This window comes from Chiloscyllium plagiosum, unplaced genomic scaffold (assembly GCF_037043375.1).
Source record: "Chiloscyllium plagiosum isolate Xiang-an unplaced genomic scaffold, Cpla_swu_hap1 HiC_scaffold_2, whole genome shotgun sequence".
NCBI lineage: Eukaryota > Metazoa > Chordata > Chondrichthyes > Orectolobiformes > Hemiscylliidae > Chiloscyllium > Chiloscyllium plagiosum.
Window position 1 is genome coordinate 68,745,562 of NW_028270140.1, and position 17,970 is coordinate 68,763,531.

Here is a 17,970-nt window from a genome sequence, read left to right on the forward strand (position 1 = left end):
CTGTTCTCTGTTTGGCTTGTCGTATAATAGGAGTGTTGTCCCAGTCGAACTCATGTTGCTTGTCATCTGCGTGTGTGGCTACTAAGGATAGCTGGTCGTGTCGTTTCGTGGCTAGTTGGTGTTCATCGATGCGGATCGTTAGCTGTCTTCCTGTTTGTCCTATGTACTGTTTTGTGCAGTCCTTGCATGGGATTTTGTACACTACATTGGTTTTGCTCATGCTAGGTATCGGGTCCTTCGTCCTGGTGAGTTGTTGTCTGAGCGTGGCTGTTGGTTTGTGTGCTGTTATGAGTCCTAGTGGTCGCAGTAGTCTGGCTGTCAGTTCGGAAATGCTCTTGATGTATGGTAGTGTGGCTAGTCCTTTGGGTTGCGGCATGTCCTCATTCCGTTGTCTTTCCCTTAGGCATCTGTTCATGAAATTGCGGGGGTATCCGTTTTTGGCGAATACATTGTATAGGCGTTCTTCTTCCTCTTTTTGCAGTTCTGGTGTACTGTAGTGTGTTGTGGCTCTTTTGAATAGTGTCTTGATGCAACTTCTTTTGCGTGTGTTGGGGTGGTTGCTTTCGTAGTTCAGGACTTGGTCTGTGTGTGTGGCTTTCCTGTATACCTTTGTGGTGAATTCTCCATTTGGTGTTCTCTGTACCATCACGTCTAGGAATGGGAGTTGGTTGTCTTTTTCTTCCTCTCTAGTGAATCGGATTCCTGTGAGTGTGGTGTTGATGATCCAGTGTGTGTTCTCTATTTCTGTGTTTTTAATGATTACAAAGGTATCATCCACATATCTGACCCAGAGTTTGGGTTGAATTTGCAGTAAGACTGTTTGTTCTAATCTTTGCACTACCACTTTTGCTATGAGTCCAGAGATGGGTGAGCCCATGGGTGTGCCGTTGATTTGTTCATATATTTGGTTGTTGAATGTGAAGTGTGTTGTGAGGCACAGGTCCAGTAGTTTGAGTATGCCGTCTTTGTTGATAGGTTCACCGTCCTGTTGTTTGTTCTGTATGTCCAGCAGGTTGGCTATTGTTTCTCTAGCTAGGTTTTTGTCGATAGAGGTGAACAGTGCTGTTACATCGAATGAGACTATGGTTTCTTCCTTGTCTATGTGTATATTTCTGATGATGTCCAAGAATTCCTGTTTTGATTGTATAGTGTCTGGATCCGCTGATCAGGTGTTTCAGTTTCTGCTGTAGTTCTTTAGCCAGTTTGTGTGATGGTGTCCCTGGTAGTGATACTATGGGTCTGAGTGAGATTCAATCAATAAGCACATCGACCTGGACCCAATATACCAACCACTGCAACGGACAGCTGGAACTGACAACTGGAAGCGGTAGATTCAAACCACTATAAATGCCGGAGGAAAAATCACAGAAACGCTTCACAGGAGGCTCCCAAGCACTGAGGGTGTCACCTAGACAGGGGATGAAGCGTCTGCAACACAAATTCCCAGCTCGGCGAACAGAACCACAATAACGAGCACCCGAGCTACAAATCTTCTCACAAACTTTGAAAATCTTACAATAATTAGGAAGATATTGTACATCAAACTTACCATAAAATCCAGGATCTGTAATTGGTTCATTGCCTAAATTTTAAAAAGTACACAATCAGGTACAAATATATTAGAAACACAAATTTCAACAGTTAGATCATCAAAGTTCAGAAATGTAAAGCAAAGGAAAAAATAAGGGACCATTTTCTTAATCAGCTCTATGTCCCCATTGCACTACCCTTGGGATTATGAGGGCTTTCCAGTCAGGCCTAAATGAGTCCTCAAAAGTAGTAGGCATTGGTAATGTAATGTGGCAGGAGAAGTCTAACTCACTCTTTTGAGGAACCATTTATTTAGATTAGATTATATTAGTTTAGATTACTTACAGTGTGGAAACAGGCCCTTCTGAGAGCCCAACAAGTCCACACCAACCCACTGAAGCGCAACCCACCCAGACCCATTCCCCTACATTTACCCCTTTACCTAACACTGCGGGCAATTCAGCATGGCCAATTCACCCAATCTGCACATTTTTGGATTGTGGGAGGAAACCAGAGCACTCGGAGGAAACCCACGCAGACACGGGGAGAATGTGCAAACTCCACACAGAGAGTCGCCTGAGGCGGGAATTGAACCCAGGTCTCTGGCGCTGTGAGGCAGCAGTGCTAACCACTGTGCCACAATTTGAATATTTAATATGGGTTGAAAGATTTTAATCAAAGCCTCTGCTATCTCCTCTGGCTTCTTTCACTGTTCTAGCATATTCATCAATGAATGTTTTAAATTCCAAACTCTTTTCAATACTCATCACTGACAAATGTTTTGGAGCATCTCTTAGTGTAACTCGAGTCTATTTGCATCATCATTTATAAAAAAAATTGCAAAATATTTAATACTTTCCATATGCTTACATCCATAATAATTAGACTTTATGACCAGGATTTTCCCATTTTTTGACTGAACGTTAGGATGAACATGTTCAGTGGCATCTAATATGCTACCCCATCTGGTGAGATAGCTCTTAGAATCATGCACATTTAGATGGTTTTTTAGTTTTGTGCCTTTTCAAGTGTCTTGACACTGAAGTGTTAGATTGCCAGAATATTGCATATTCAATATATTCTGTGAAGCAAAAAGTCCATAAGATTGACTTATCAGCGTCTGGATCCCAAGGATCACTGGTCGAGGCTAACTCCAGGAGGTTCCTAGCAGCAAGAATGTTAGTCCTTTACTTCTTCCTGCAGGGTGGAAAGGAGGCTCAGCAGGTTCAGAGGCAAGGCCTCTAGTGGCTCTCAGAGATCAACTGTCCCCAGTTGTCCCAGACTGGGGTAAGCAAGTGGCCCTAGTTACCCATTTGAGAAATAAACTGTTTTTTTCACCAGTAACAAAGGCAAGTATTTTGAAAGTTGGCAAGTTGAGGTCCTTAGGTGGACATTGATTAACTATGTAAGGACCTTATCCACAAGTCAAGTAAGTGTCCCATGGACCTTCTCAACCAGTAATTAATCACTGAGATGGCAAGAGGGGGCGTGTTTCTCCCAAGGGCCGACTTGCTGAATTATTGCCATTCTCACCATCCCTCCTGCTACCTTCATGGAGGCAAAATGCCACTTTTTATTTCTTTCTTAAGATGCTCCGCTGTCTTTTTAGATAATCTTTTACTAACATGTTTAAATATGTAATCAAGTAGCCTTCTCTCATATCATCTTTTAGTCGTTCTAATCCTCCTTTTATCTGGGGTTTTAATAAAAACTAAACACAACTTTATTCAAAATTCTTTTAAGTGTCATTCACTTTAATTTTATGTCACTTCCCTTTCAAGACTAATTTTATTTTTAAATCCATTTTTTTTGTCTAATTAATTCTGTTCTTTTTGCTTCACAGAATATATTCAATATGCAACACGGACTCAAAGAGATCTCACAGCTGATCCATCAACTTGTTCTCCACCTATACTGGCCGAATAATTTGGATAATTAATCCTTTTCATCCAACAGCACTTCACTCTTCTACTATTCCAGCTACTTTTTATAAATCATTATTCTCGTCCTTTCTTAGACTAAATCTAACTAAGTTTGGGTAATTTTTCCAAATGTTCTCCTGCTCCCATATCAGTTATTTAGCTCAGATCACTATCGAGAATATTTTTACTATATGTTTTCTTGTATGGTCAGAGACAAAGTGGTGCCCACATTGACCTCCTGCATTTCAGTTAAAAATCACCCACTAGAACTGGCCTGTTGTCCTTGCAAATTCTGTTGTAAAGGTGTGCTTATTGCCTCTTCTAGTTTGTGTTCCCTATTTGATGCCTTGCAATGGACACTAACAGTTTTACCATTTCTTATCCTGTTTCTTAGTCCAATCATTTGGATTCCATCTTAATATAAGATCCAATAAAATCCTTCCTTGTCATTGTTACCTATATTTTCTCCCTCATTGTTCCTGAAAACCTAATTATCAGAAGTCCTATCCAATTGCAGCCCATACTACATTGTATTGATCAATAGTTTTTAATACTTCATTGAAAAGTGGAAAATTAATAAGAATTATCATAAAAAGTTGAAAAAAATGTGTGAAGAATCTAGCAAACCAAGAACCTGTGAGTATCAAGTTAATACCTGGATTTGTTTCAAAATAGCAACCTCACTCAAAATGAGCTTCCTGGAAATGTTTAAACAGCTCCAGAGCCAGAACTTGAGATGGACTTATCACTTATAATTACTTTCTTACTTTGTATGATATGAGTTGAGTCATGTGTTGCATCACCTCATACTATCTTTTTATCAACTGCGAAATCAATATTACATGTTTGAAAGAGTTACCCAATGTTTTTAAATCATTAGGTCATTCTCCAAGCCGGAACATTAGTGATTTGCAGATATGACCATGAAACAAGGAGTTTACTATAGAGTAATGGTTTATCAATTTCAGGTTGGTGTAATATATTATAGCTATCATTTCTATGAAGTATAACTTCATGGAAGTCACCACAGTGACATGCAGCGCTGAAAGTAACATTACTGGGGACCTCAAAACTGAGAAATGAAGATACTCATTGTGACTGACAGATCATTGGCTTGGAAATCACAACGTGAAAATGTAGATTTAAGAAAGGAGTAATAGGATTGTGTACAATGTTAAAGTAATTTGCTCCTAGGGTTGCTGGGAAATATGAAAAGTAATATAAAATATCATGCTGATAAATTGAAACAAAATAAATGAGAAAAAGAAAAATCAAATTAATTTTTCAAAAGAGTGCAATAAGCTTTGGAAAAAAAGATTTGGGAAACAAAGTTAGTTAAATATGAATCACTACAAATATTTCATGTATAGAATGGTTTTATTCCATTAATGAACTATATGTATCTTCAATTAATTTCTTCCCCAATAGGAGGAACAAAATATTGTAAATATTGTTTCAGTTGTTCTTGTATTCCTTGTCCAGTAATTGAAGAATGTAGGGTAGTAAAGCTACATCTAAATACCAGGGATTTGGATCATGTGCATGTCAACCTAGGCAACAATCTAACCCTCTGATGTCTGAATGGGGTCCAAAAAGTCACCATTTAAGCCTTTGCACAAATAAAATATTACATATTGGTATACTTCATATTTAATTTGTGGAGAGAAGTATGGTGTTAACCAGTATTAAAGTTTGTATAATGATGCTCTGTCTGCAAATAATTCTAGCACATACAGTGTTTATCCCACACTTTCCAAAAGCTGGAATGTTCAATTCTTGATTCCAATGCTGAATACGATTTGCAACCTGATACATTGACTAGAAACCTGTTGGTGCCATCAGATGTTACAGAAGCATTTAGTGAGGTGGGGACAAAATAAAACTTGTGCGCAGACTCAAAACATTAGTTTTGAGAAATCAGTGGAAAGGAGTGGAATATTGGGCAGGGTGTGTTACGAGCAGCAGAGGCAATGCCATCTGTTCTGCATCTCCACCCAAGGCAAATTTCACCTCTTTTTAAATTTTGTGCACTAATCAAGTTAGCTTGACATTTTTGCATAATTATTCATCACTGTCTTCACAGATTCTTGACTATGACTCACCAAAACCTTTGGATTTGTTACTATTCAAAAGCACGTTTAGGAGAGGACTCTCGTATGTACCTCTCTTCTCTACTTTACATCTCTAAAACTGAGAGAGATCTTGCGCTACTGTCATTGATACCCATTGGTTGGATATTGAAACTGCTGAATATATCTAATTAACAATTCCCTTCAAAACTGAATATAGGCAAATAGAATGATAATGAAACAAAGCAATAATAGTAACAATAAACACAAGAAAATACTTACCTGAACCAGGAGGATGGTGCATGAAATGAGCATATATTGTGCCCTTATCCTGTCCTAAATCATTATAAACATATAGAGTATAGTTCCCGTTGTTCAGATGGGTTGGATTGTCCAGCTGCAAGCAGCCGTGTTGCTCACTGATATTTTCCTCATGAATTTGTGTCAGTATAAAATCTGTCTCATTCAGAGGATAATTATTGTGGTACCATTGAATTTTGGGTGGTGGGTTGCCTGTTACGCTGAAAGGAATGCACCAACGGTGGTCTGGAATTGCCTCACCCAACAATATTATTCTAGGAGGAACTGGAGAGAAACAAATGATGTTAGTTAAACTTGAAGTTGTACAAATGCAGTGAAAGATATAGAGTTACCAATAATGTGTGAATGTAATGTCTTAAGAATTAATTGAAAAGAAACTCATGCCTATCCATTCATTCTACCACTGGAAGGAAATTTTCAAACATTTTACCTCGCTGTTTAGAATATCCTTCATATAATTTTTCACCTCACTCTCACTCATTGTGTCTTTAAAAACCTTCTCAGGTTGAATCTTTCAATGTCTCCTTTCAATCACTCCCTCCAAGACTCAGTATCTATGCCTTTATTAACCTCTATCAGTGAATTGACTTGCCAATATTTTTTCTTTATGTTATACATGATGTAAATACAAGTATTCTCTATCCCAGAAAGTACAATGCGTAATACTTACACTAGGCAAATTAGTTCATTGACCCTGCAGTATTGCATCAATTTGCCTATTATGGACAGGGGGCAAAATTATTCTGCTACAGGAGTGCAGCAAAACTGGTACTGGTGAAAACAAAACATGTTGGCGATCACAACGGGTCAGGCAGCATCCATGGACAGAAAGCAAGCGAACATTTCAAGTCTACATGACTCTTCATCACAGCGGTACCGGTGACCTGTTCCCTCAATACTACCAAAGTTTTTAGGGACAGAGTAGGATTAAACAACATTAAAAAATGACTATGCAGTGATCTATGTTTCTTAGAGTCAACCAGAGAAAATGGAAAGGATATGCAGCTGCAAGTTGATCTGATGAATCTATCAGCAAATCACCTTACAAATGTCATTTTAATTGAGATTTGGTGTGGACTGAGGATTATATTTGCAGATGGCACATTTCCGCCATACAGACCAGAGAGTAGTAGAATTAATATCTTACTTTTCTGTCATGGTCTGCTCTTGTATGTGATATGTGCAGGAAGTAAGCACATGGACCATTGAGCCTGCTCACTTATTTACTACCATCATGGCTGATTCCTTAACTGGTCTATTCTTTCCACAGATGCTGTCCCATCTCTGGATTTTTTTGACTGTTTGCTATTTTTCTTCTGAAGTTTCCTTGAATTGAGGAATCATTTACTACTTGTATTAATGACCTCTTTAAGTAACATATAAGTACTTTATCTTTAAATTATCAGTATTCATTGATTTGTTCCACAATGGGCAGAATTTTAGTGGGGTTTGCTGCAGTGGGCAAGATAGTCAAAGGTGTGAACAACTGCATGGGAAGCACTAAGTGTGTGGAAGGAAGAGTCAACATGGGAAAGCTGCCTACTGGTGGCAGGAAATCAGTTAGGCCACTGTGATTTAATGCTGACTGAGGAATTATGTGATAACCTGTTGGGTGTGCCAATGCAAACAAAAGGCAATTCTCATTCTCAAACATTCAGTGTCCAATCAAGGGACCCAGCAATAGGAAGGGGAGGAGTCCACTGAAATATATCCCCTTAGCTTTGCTTTTGACCCACTTCTGGTCTTCACTATTCACAGCCTCCCTCCTCTCCTCATAATGCCCCATTTGCCACTCTTGGTGAACCAGCATCAATCCTTGATGAAGGCTCCAGTGTAATTCCATGGCTTTTGGTGGCATTGCTAGCCCTGGAAAGCTTCTGCTCCAAGACTGATCATCAGCTCTTGAAGGTGGCATTTCCATGTTACTTGGATCTTCATCGCATTGATCTCTACATTGTCCAGATAAGTGCCAAGATTACCTTAACATTGCACTGGCCTCCAAAAGAATAGCTATGAATAGTTCCTACTGGTTCTCCAACAGTGGCAACATACCCGTCATGTTCTATCCAATCGTTTTAACAGCAGAGGGTAAAATTTGCATGTCGCAGCTATTTAAGCAATTGCAAATGATGTGATTTGAAAATTTGATATTTGTTTTATTATTCGCACACATAAGATTCCATCAGCACCAGTCATGAACATGCTTGTTGGTGTAAAAGTATCAAAATATAAATTGAAGTAGAATACTATGCATACTTACAGAGAACTGTTAGATTGACAAAAGCCTTAGATTCTCCAACTATATTCTCTGCTGTGCAGATAAGTTGCTGTCCATTGTCAACACCAGAAATATTGCTGAGCTTTAATATTATTGGTGGTCTGGAGGTTTCTGCTGACTATGAAGAGAAATAGCATGATGTCACTCACTAGATTATTCTTTAAGCCTGAGAGTTTCCTATTCCAGCTAGTGTGCAGTAGGCCCATCACTGACAACTTCCCATGAGAAAAGTGGGCATTATGTTTGAAAAATGACTTTCCATTGACCTTAAGAAACAGGAAAAATGGACAAGCGGGAGCAGTCACTGTGCAACCATATGCCAACAAAACAGTGCCATAGCAAATGGCCTTATTTTCCGAGAAAATTGGTAAAATCAGAGAAGAAAGAAATAAAAGATGGGAGCCCAATAGAACATTTCCCAGGTCCCACATCCCTCCTTTTATTCTTATTCATAGTATAACATAAAATGCTAAGTGGTGCTGAAAATGTTGGCTTTTGAGAGCATCATGATTATACCTGGTAAGTGGAGTAGAGAATGCGATTTTGCCAGTCCACAGTGGGAATTGGGTGGCCTAGAGCAGTACATTGTATTGCAGCTTCTCCCCCTTCAATCACAGTAACATTTGTAATGTTTACAGAAGCTTTCGGCAACTCTGTAAAATAAAGGATGAGAAATTACAGGAAAATTATCATATGAGTAATTGCATCTCCCAAAATGCCTTAATATTGAAATGGGTAGCTAGAGATGGACAATAAATGCTGGCCTCAGGGCACATGTGGTACAGTGGTAGTAACCTTGCCTCGAGATGAGTGAAAAAGGAATAGTGCATGAAATTGGCCTGAGGAACTGAATTGAGCAATTTCTTCAGCTACTTAGTGGATGACAGTAGATTTATTGAAAAAATATCTGACTGAAACTTTTGAATAAAAGTTGACAATACAAGGAATACTCAGGCAGTAATGCAAAAAATGTGGAATTAACAACCAATATTTCAGGTCAACAGAACTTTATTGCTTAACTTTCTCCATACTACTCACTCCTCATTAGCAGTTACAGGATGAATCAATGTGCCTTTGATTTGTTTGAGTTTGGTCAATCAGACATTTGATTGTTCATTAAAGCAATTATTTCTTATTGAAACCAATTGCTCATTTTATGTAGATCCTTAAAGTGTACCATACTGATGTTTAACAGTTTTGATTTTTAGAGTTTAAAGATATCATACAATAAATGCAGTCATATGCCAAGATTTAGATGGATATACATTTAACACAAATCAAAATAGCATCAACCACATGTGAGTTTCACGATAGCCCTATATCAATATGGTCATCTTGGCCGCAGTTTTGAACTGTGTCCCCTTGACACTGTATTGGAAAAAGCATCCCATCATGCAAGGCACCAAATATTTCAGAATGTATAATATGCTGAAAGGGTCAGGAATTGGATCTTGTTATTCCGTGCCTGAGATGTCTAATAACAAATAAGGCTAATTAGTTGCTAATTCTTCATACATTTCAGCATAGTACCTTTAGCTGTGATTTTTCTCTAATTTTCAATTATGTCACATGAGCCATTAATACTTCAATGCCTTTGTTTCTTTGACTGTTCCTTCCTGAACAATTCTGACCTTCATTTTGCCCAAAATACTGCTTTGTTCTCAAGCCTTGGCATTCTTCTTGCTGTTTTTGAATTTATCCTTTCCCTGAATTCTTCTACTGCCTTCTCCACTCCTTGCCACTTCCTTAGTTTACATGAAATACGTACCCTAGTTATTTGATTCATCAAGTCACTGATTCTGGCCCAATTTACGTGGAGCCCATCCTGCCTGAACAGCTCTCTCTTTTCTTAACAAACACTTGCTGACTCCACCAGTCCTTCAGAGACACATTAATCTTCTAACTTATGGCAACTGGTTCATTACTGAAGTAAAAATCAAGATTTTGTTTTCAGGAGCTGCCTTTTAATTTGCACCCAAACTCCTCAAAATCTTTCCACAGAATATCACTCCTAGTTCTACCTATCTTGTTGGATCTTACTTGGAGAATGATAACTAGATCCTCCCCCTGCCATGTAAATTCATCTCCAGCTTTGGGACATGTCTTTAAACCAAGCATTGGACAAGCACACAACCTTCTAAGTTGTTGGTCAAGTTGCAGTGAGCAGTATTTATTCACTTGACAGTACTGTATCTTATCACTATCACATTCCCATTTCACATCCCTCACTTGAATCACCGCCTGCACCATTGGTCAATTTGCTCACGCATCCTGCATTCCTGCAAGTTACCAGTTCGTCAGCTGGAGAATCGAATACAGATCTGAGATCAACAACAGGAAGGAACTGGTGTCAAAAAATATATCAGTCAAGATCATTTAATGCAAACATCAGGAATCAGACAGCCTTAAAATCCTTGCAAAAAAACCCATAAACATATGATCCTGGCCTTGGAGAACAGCAGAGATTCATGAAAAGTCCTGTTAATATCCAAGAAATGCACACTCCAGTAAAGAGAAGGGAGAGTGGAATAGGCCATCAACCTCGGAAACAAAGTAGAACAAGACCAGGGAAAGCTGTATAACTGCCTTAGAGACTAACGCTGTAGTGTTTGAGACTTGATGAGAGATTTGCAGTAATGAGTTAAGAGCATAAGTCTAAGAGATCATGATGTAATGATGAAGTTAGGTCATGTGATTGGGGAGAGAGAGAGAGAGAATACTCTAAGCTCATGGCAGAACTCTAACTGTATAAATACTTTGTCTGTAAATTACAAGGTTCCTATTGAAATGAACATAGACTGCAGCAGTCACTTAATAGACAATCAGGCTCCTCACACCTCATTAGGAAGGTGAAACATCGGTCACTTTCTGGAAAATTAACCTGGACTGTGCAGTGCTCTGAAATCTGTAAATGATCCCAAATGCTAAAATATTATGTCCATAAAATCCAACCCTAAGATTCTGTAGAAGGGTGGCAGAAACAAATGTGAGAGCCAGAGATTCATAGTTTTATTTTGCCACCTCCAGCATACAGTTTAAATAAACAGCCCAAAATGGAATACAGAATAGTCATGCTGATTTTAGCATCACAGGATTTTTAATCACTCTTGTCACAAAAAAATTAAGGAGTCAACTTCCTATATTGTCTCAATGAGTAACTGGTCATTCTCTGTGAAATGAGTGACAATGTTAGTTGGATGAAAAGCATCGGTGTCATCTGACAAGAATTTGACACCAAGTATGTGATTACGGTTTTTTTTACATTTTTAGTGCTAAGTTTATTTGAGAAAGGAGAACTCAACCTGGGGAAGTCTGAAGATTTTATTGATACAGTATTAGAAGTGCACTATTGCTGATCTTCTTGTCTTCTGCAAAATAAGTGTTCAAAACATAGGACCATAGGAACAGAAATAGGCCATTCAGCCTCTCCAGCCTGTTCCACCATTCAATGAGATAATGGCCCATTTGGTTGCCTTACTCCACATAGCTGCCTCCAATTATTTCTAACTTGGGTAATTGTTTTTATGGCAACTTTGCAACTATACACTAACAAGCAAACTTCTTCATTAGCAACACCTCAAAACACAGTAGGATCTGTGTGCATAAATTTTCTGATTTGGAGATTCCAGTGTTGGACTGGGGTGTACAAAGTTAAAAATCACACAACACCATGTTGTAGTCCAATAGGTTTATTTGGAAGCATTAGCTTTCAAAGTGCTGCTACTTCATCAGGTGGTTGTGGAGTATAAGATCATAAGGTGCAGAATTTATAACAAAACTTTACAGTGTGATGTAACTGAAATTATATATTGAAAAAGACCTGGATGGTTTGTGAAGTCTCTCATCCTTTAGAATGACCATGTTGGTTACAGTTCTTTCATATGTAAGACCCAGAATTTTTTTAAAGTTACGTTCTCGAGTGAACTTTAACAATAGATGCCATGTCAGCCCAGATAACTCATTGAAGGTGTGAGGTGCCCTGTGTGAGGCTGTCTGTGCCCCAGTGTTCAGACTGATTCTATTTCTAAACAAGGGATTTACAGAATCTTACATGGATTCATGCAGTTTTTGAGCAAAATAAGATGTAATTCTGCAAGTACAAATTCACCCCACAAACCTATATATGTGTGTGTGTGTCTGTGTGCATGAGGGTGTGTGTACGCAGGGAATGGTGGGGTGGGGTTTGAGTGTCTGTGAGAGAGTGTGTGTATGTGTCCATGTTTGAGTGTGAGTGAAAGGAGTAGAGGGTCTGCATGAGTATATGGGTCTGTAGGAGTGTGTGTGTGTGTGTGTGTGTGGTGCAGTGGGGTCACCTGCAGTGTGACATGAACCCAAGGTCCCGGTTGAGGCCATCTCCATGGCTACCGAACTTGGCTATCAGCCACTGCTCGGTCACTTTTTGTTCTTGTCTCTCCCGAAGTCTGCCTTGGAGGATAGTCACCTGAGGGTCCGAGGTCGAAGGTCCCAGACCGCTGAGGCATTCTCTGACCAGGAGGGAACACTCCTGGCTGGTGATTGTTGTGCGGTGTCCATTCATCTCTTGCCGTAGCCTCTGCTCAATTTTGCCAATGTACCATGCCTCAGAGTATCCTTGTCTGCAGTGTATGAAATAGACAATGTCAGCTGAGTCACATGAGTACCTGCCACATACCTGATGGGAGGTGCCCCCAGGTGTAATGGTGGTACCCATGTCGACATTGACAAGTCTTGCAACGTCTAACGTGACAAGGTTGTCCTGAAAGCCAGGCAGTTTGCTGAGTTCAATGATCTGTTTGAGGTTTGGTGGTTGTTTAAAGGTGACAAGTGGAGGTGTGAGGAAGGTCTTGGCATGGTACTCATCCTCATTAATAATGTGAAGAACATGGCATAGTTCTTTGGCTCCTGGGAAGGACTGGACAACGAAGGGTACCCTGTCGGTTGCAGCTCGTGTCTGTCTCCTGAGGAGGTCATTACAGTTTTTCACTGTGGTTGATGAGTTGAGCATCATACCCCGTTCTTACGAGGGCATCCTTGAGTACTTCCAAATGCCCATCACATTCCTCCTCATTTGAACAGATCCTGTGTACAAACACACACACTCACACAGACCCTCTCTCATACACAAGCTCTCTCTCATACGCTCACACATACACTCCCACACACCTACACCCTCTCACAGACTTCTTTATATTCACACTCACACACATACACATACTCTTTCACAGGCACTCATACACGCCCCCAACCCCCCCCCCCAACCCCCCCCCACCCCACACACACACACACACACACACATATAAGTTTATGGAATGAATTTGTACTTGCAGAATTACATTTTGTTTTGCTCAAAAACTGCAGAAATCCATGCAAGATTCTGTCCATCCCTTGTTTAGAAATAGAATCAGTCTGAACACTGGGGCACAGACAGCCTCACACAGGGCACCTCACACCTTCGATGCATATCCGGGCACCTATTGTTAAAGTTCACTTGAGAATGTAACTTTAAAAAGGTTTTGGGATTTATATATGAAAGAACTGAAACCAACATGGTCATTCTAAAGGATGAGAGACTTAACAAACAATCCAGGTATTTTCAATATATAATTTCAGTTACATCACACTGTAAACTTTTGCTATGAATTCTGTGTCTTACGATCTTATACTCCGCAACCACCTGATGAAAGAGCAGTGCTCTGAAAATTAGTGCTTCCAAATAAACCTGTTGGACTATAACCTGGTGTTGTGTGATTTTTAACTTCATAATCTTTCTACATTTGTGGATGATAAGGCGAATTTTTGCACCAGTGCTAATTTATTTTAAGTCAAAAGTTGATCTTTCACAAACAAAGGAACACAAGAGATAGCAGAAGTAGACCATTTAGCCCTTCAAGCCTGCTTCACCAGTGAATAAGGTCACGCTCCAGATAGTAGGCTATACTTTTTTCCCTATCTGTCTGTCTGGATGTTCTCATAACATAAAGTTTTTGTAAGAGAAGATGTCTTGTTTGCTGCTACTGCAAAGTTCCAGTGCATCCAGGCAACAGTGTGAGAAGAGACATGGCCAAAGTAAACAAATATCCAGAGTCCACAATGGCCCATATCTTCAAACCAGAAGATCATCGGTGCTGAGGTATATACTGGAGTTGCAATGGCAAGACCATGAGAAAGTTCCAACACAGCGCACTCTACAGGGATTGCCCAGGAACTCTGAACTAGTGCAGGAGAATTTGAATAGTTCTGACTCACTTACCTTAATACTTAACCAGATAACTTTAGAGGAATTAAACTTGCTCTAACCCTTGGCTAACTATTAAACTGGCTTCATAATACACCACTAACATCCAGATTACTTCTACCAACCTCAAACAGGAATCCAAAAACCTCAATACAAACTCTCCCACACCAATCCAACCGCCAACCTGCCTCCACCCAATTGCATGACATTCCTCCAACTGGAATTCCTTATCCTAAGCCCTCACCCATTTACTTGCCACCCTACCCTGCACCATCTGCCATCCTACCTCCACACTCACTTGCCACCCTATCCATCTGGCACATATACTACTTTCCAACTTGGCACACAATCCTCTCACCTACCTACCACCCCAAAACCTCACCATCTGCCATCATCCTCCCTTCCCCTCAGCCACTTACTACTTTATTCTCTCTATCAACATGTCACCACTCCCCACCCATCTGGCACCTACCCCAATCCATTTGGCACCAAGGCCTCTTATCTGCCTGTCACAATAACTTCCAAGCGCAGAGCCACTGACTGTTCTCCAACCCGACACCTGTACCCCTCACCCACTTGTCACTCTACTCCCCCATGCATATACAACTAAACTCCCACCAGCTTATCACCCTCCCCCACTCCATCTACATGGTACTCTATCTCTCACATGCCTGACAGTCTGCACAGCACCTGCCTGACTCCATTACCTCACGGACCATACAAATTTATCCTCTTTCAGTAGTTGTCAGAGTGTTTATAGCACCTTGAAACCCTAGATCATGACAACTACTGCCGTGAAAAAAGGCCATGGGCAGCTGCTGCATGAATTGCAGGATTGCTTCACTTATGAAGGCTTATACCTCAGAAATTGGACCAGAAATCCTCTGTAAAGATAAGTGGGCAACAACCAGCTCAGATCAGAGGGACCTATGGAGTGTTTGTGTTCGTGTTTTGAGTATATAACTTTGTGTATAAAGAACAACATTTTTTGTACGGAGCAAAAAATTGACCTGCATCTATATAGAATCCATCACAAATGGCATAGCGTTTAGTTTGGCATTTGATTTTTAGGCAAGACTATCAGTAACATGGAAAAAAGACGGATGGATAAAGTTGTGGTTCAGATTAGCCATGATCCAATTCATTGATTGACCAAGCTCTAGAGGTTAAATGGCCAGGTTGTTATTATTATTCCCTGTAGTGAAGTGTGTGGTCTCCCAGTGACAGCTGTCCTTGACCCATGGCAAATGTCAGGGCCCATCTATTGGAATTACATTAGGCAAGAAGCCAAGACTTAACTCTCTGCTGCAGTATGTGCTGGCATTCTGATGTGTTGTACCAGTTCAGTGGTCCATACTAAAGTTTGCAATTGATTTGATGCTGTAAATAAGTCATTCCAAAGCATCTGGCTTCTATCCGTAAGGTTCTATATTATCTAAGGTTCCTTTATTAGATGTCTCAATACTCGTTCACTGCAAGTATTTTGATAATGTTTAAGTGAAGAAAGGTAGCAAACGTTCTTAACAGTTGGTTCTGGTAGATGATTTTAAATTTAAATTGAGTCATAATTGTGTTTAAGATCTTATTTTAATTGCCCCATTTGACAGAATCCAGTTGGAGGAGACAGTTAAAATAACCGGTGTCTATTACCTACCAATTCCATTTCCTTCCTGCCATGTCCCCATATTCACTTGCTCTTTTTAGCAGGCAAGTGAGACACCAGAGTAAAGGGTGAGAATTCTGTTTAAAATATGCAGATTGACTGCAAAGATGTGGTCAGGGTGTAATCAGCAACCAGAGGCCCAAGGCAGGGAAGTAGAGCCTGTGAGAAGCAGAATCCTGGCGGAGAAGGCCCTGAGGCAACTTTAAAATTTAATTCTCAGATTTTCTTGAAGGCCACAAGGATCACAGAAGGGAGCTTGGGGCATCCCTGGAATAGAACTACCCACTTCCCTCCACAATCACAGCACACTTTCCCAGAGCTCAGATCCCTCTGAGCCCAAACTTTTCAGAACTATCTTTCTATCGCAGCCTTCTCTTGAATGTAGTCCCGCATTCTCCCAGACAACTGCTGCAGAGTGGCTCACAGCTCCCACTCTGTGGTCTCCAGCTGTTTGTTTGTGACATCAGGCTATATATCGGGTGCTAGGCAGGGTCTGGGTTCAGGTGGCAGATTGGTACAGAGGGCAGGGCAGTCAGTGGCTGAGTGGTTGTGGTGTTCAAGGTAGTGTGTCAATGAGAGGATTGTGTGCCAGATCAGGTAGAAGATTGCAGCATTTTATTTAAAATTAACCTCTTCCATTAAGATCAATGGAGCATCCACATGCTCTGCTCTTTCTCCATTTGTAACCATCGCAACTTAATTTTTGTCTGTGACCTATGGTGTTTTCATTAGGCCTCTACAAAACAAGACAAGTGACAGAATTAAATTCTACCCTTGGGAATGGGCAAGGGGGAGGGAAGTTTGCTGCTGTAAGACTGGGAGGAAAGAAATATGCATGTCACTTACCCCTCACATGTCCCCGATGAAGTCAAGTGAGGGGTAATTCAAGAACTTCAGAGGGAAACAGAGAGCCTTAAGTGAGCAGTTAATGGCCCAGCAAGTTTGTCAGATTCCCAACAGGATCAGTGGGGGAAAGAGAACTCTCCTGATCTGCCAGCCTGTGTGGGTCACTGAGGACCCCGGCTGAAAGGTCTGTCTTCTCTGTAAGATCCTCTCCTCACCGCAACAACAGCCACCTCCCAATTTCTGAGGCTGGATTTAATCATTCTGACAAGCCCGATAAACCTACTTTAAGCCTAAGGCCTTTTCATTTTGCCTGCTAGGACCTGCTACAGTATCAGCAGAAACCATCGCTTTCAGTGATGCTGGTGATTGAAGAGCTGCCAATCCTCCTGAGTTTGGAATGATGATATGGAGATTGTCCATTTAAAGGGGCAGATGCATCGGCAGCAATGAACATTCAATTCCATCAGCGCTTTTGAAAATAACTACAGTCAGGTTGTCTCCCTCTTTCCAAGCAGTGGACAGGGTCACTCTCACAGGCAATAAATTCAAAAGACGGGTACATTCTTAATTTATTTCCTTTTCAACCATGTGTTTGTTTATAACCATTCCAACTAATCTCAACTTATTGCTACTGATCTCGTAATTTATTTGCTTCAGCAGAAGTAATTCTAAACAACCTAATGGTTTCTTAGGACTCTGTATCTAACAACACAGGACTCTGTAACCAACAACAGTGAGCTCTGTACCTCATAACATAGTGATCTGTACCCAAGCTGTAGGGGTGTAAACCTTTTAACAATATCCAAAAACATAGGGCTCTGCATCCAATATCATTTAGCCCTAAATTCCAAACGTAGGTGTCTTAACCTCTTAATGTTGGACTGGTGTCCTATACCAACAACTTTACTAAATTTTCATAATTACCCCCAGTTATATTTTAAGATCAGAGCAGCGTTAATGTTCCATTTATTCTTCATTGCCATCATTTTTGAGTACTAACATTGATTATTAAATCATTAATGTGGCACTAAAAATAAAAGGCAATTGCAGCAGCAAGTTATTAAATATCCTGCAATCAATAAGGACAAAGCACTGGTGGCATTCACAAATGACAGACAGGGCAGGGA

The 17,970-nt window shown here is 40.3% G+C and overlaps 1 protein-coding gene across 1 annotated transcript in view; it reads right to left on the bottom strand.

Moving 5' to 3' along the window:
* The window catches only part of ntrk2a (neurotrophic tyrosine kinase, receptor, type 2a), a 257,615-nt gene that overhangs the window by 203,758 nt on the left and 35,887 nt on the right, over window positions 1–17,970 (bottom strand). Inside the window, exons 6-9 of the mRNA XM_043713062.2 lie at window positions 8,637–8,773; window positions 8,103–8,238; window positions 5,804–6,106; window positions 1,550–1,582 (exon numbers count right to left, since the gene is read on the bottom strand). Coding sequence (XP_043568997.1) covers window positions 1,550–1,582; window positions 5,804–6,106; window positions 8,103–8,238; window positions 8,637–8,773 — 609 coding nt within the window. The remainder of the gene's footprint in view (window positions 1–1,549; window positions 1,583–5,803; window positions 6,107–8,102; window positions 8,239–8,636; window positions 8,774–17,970) is intronic.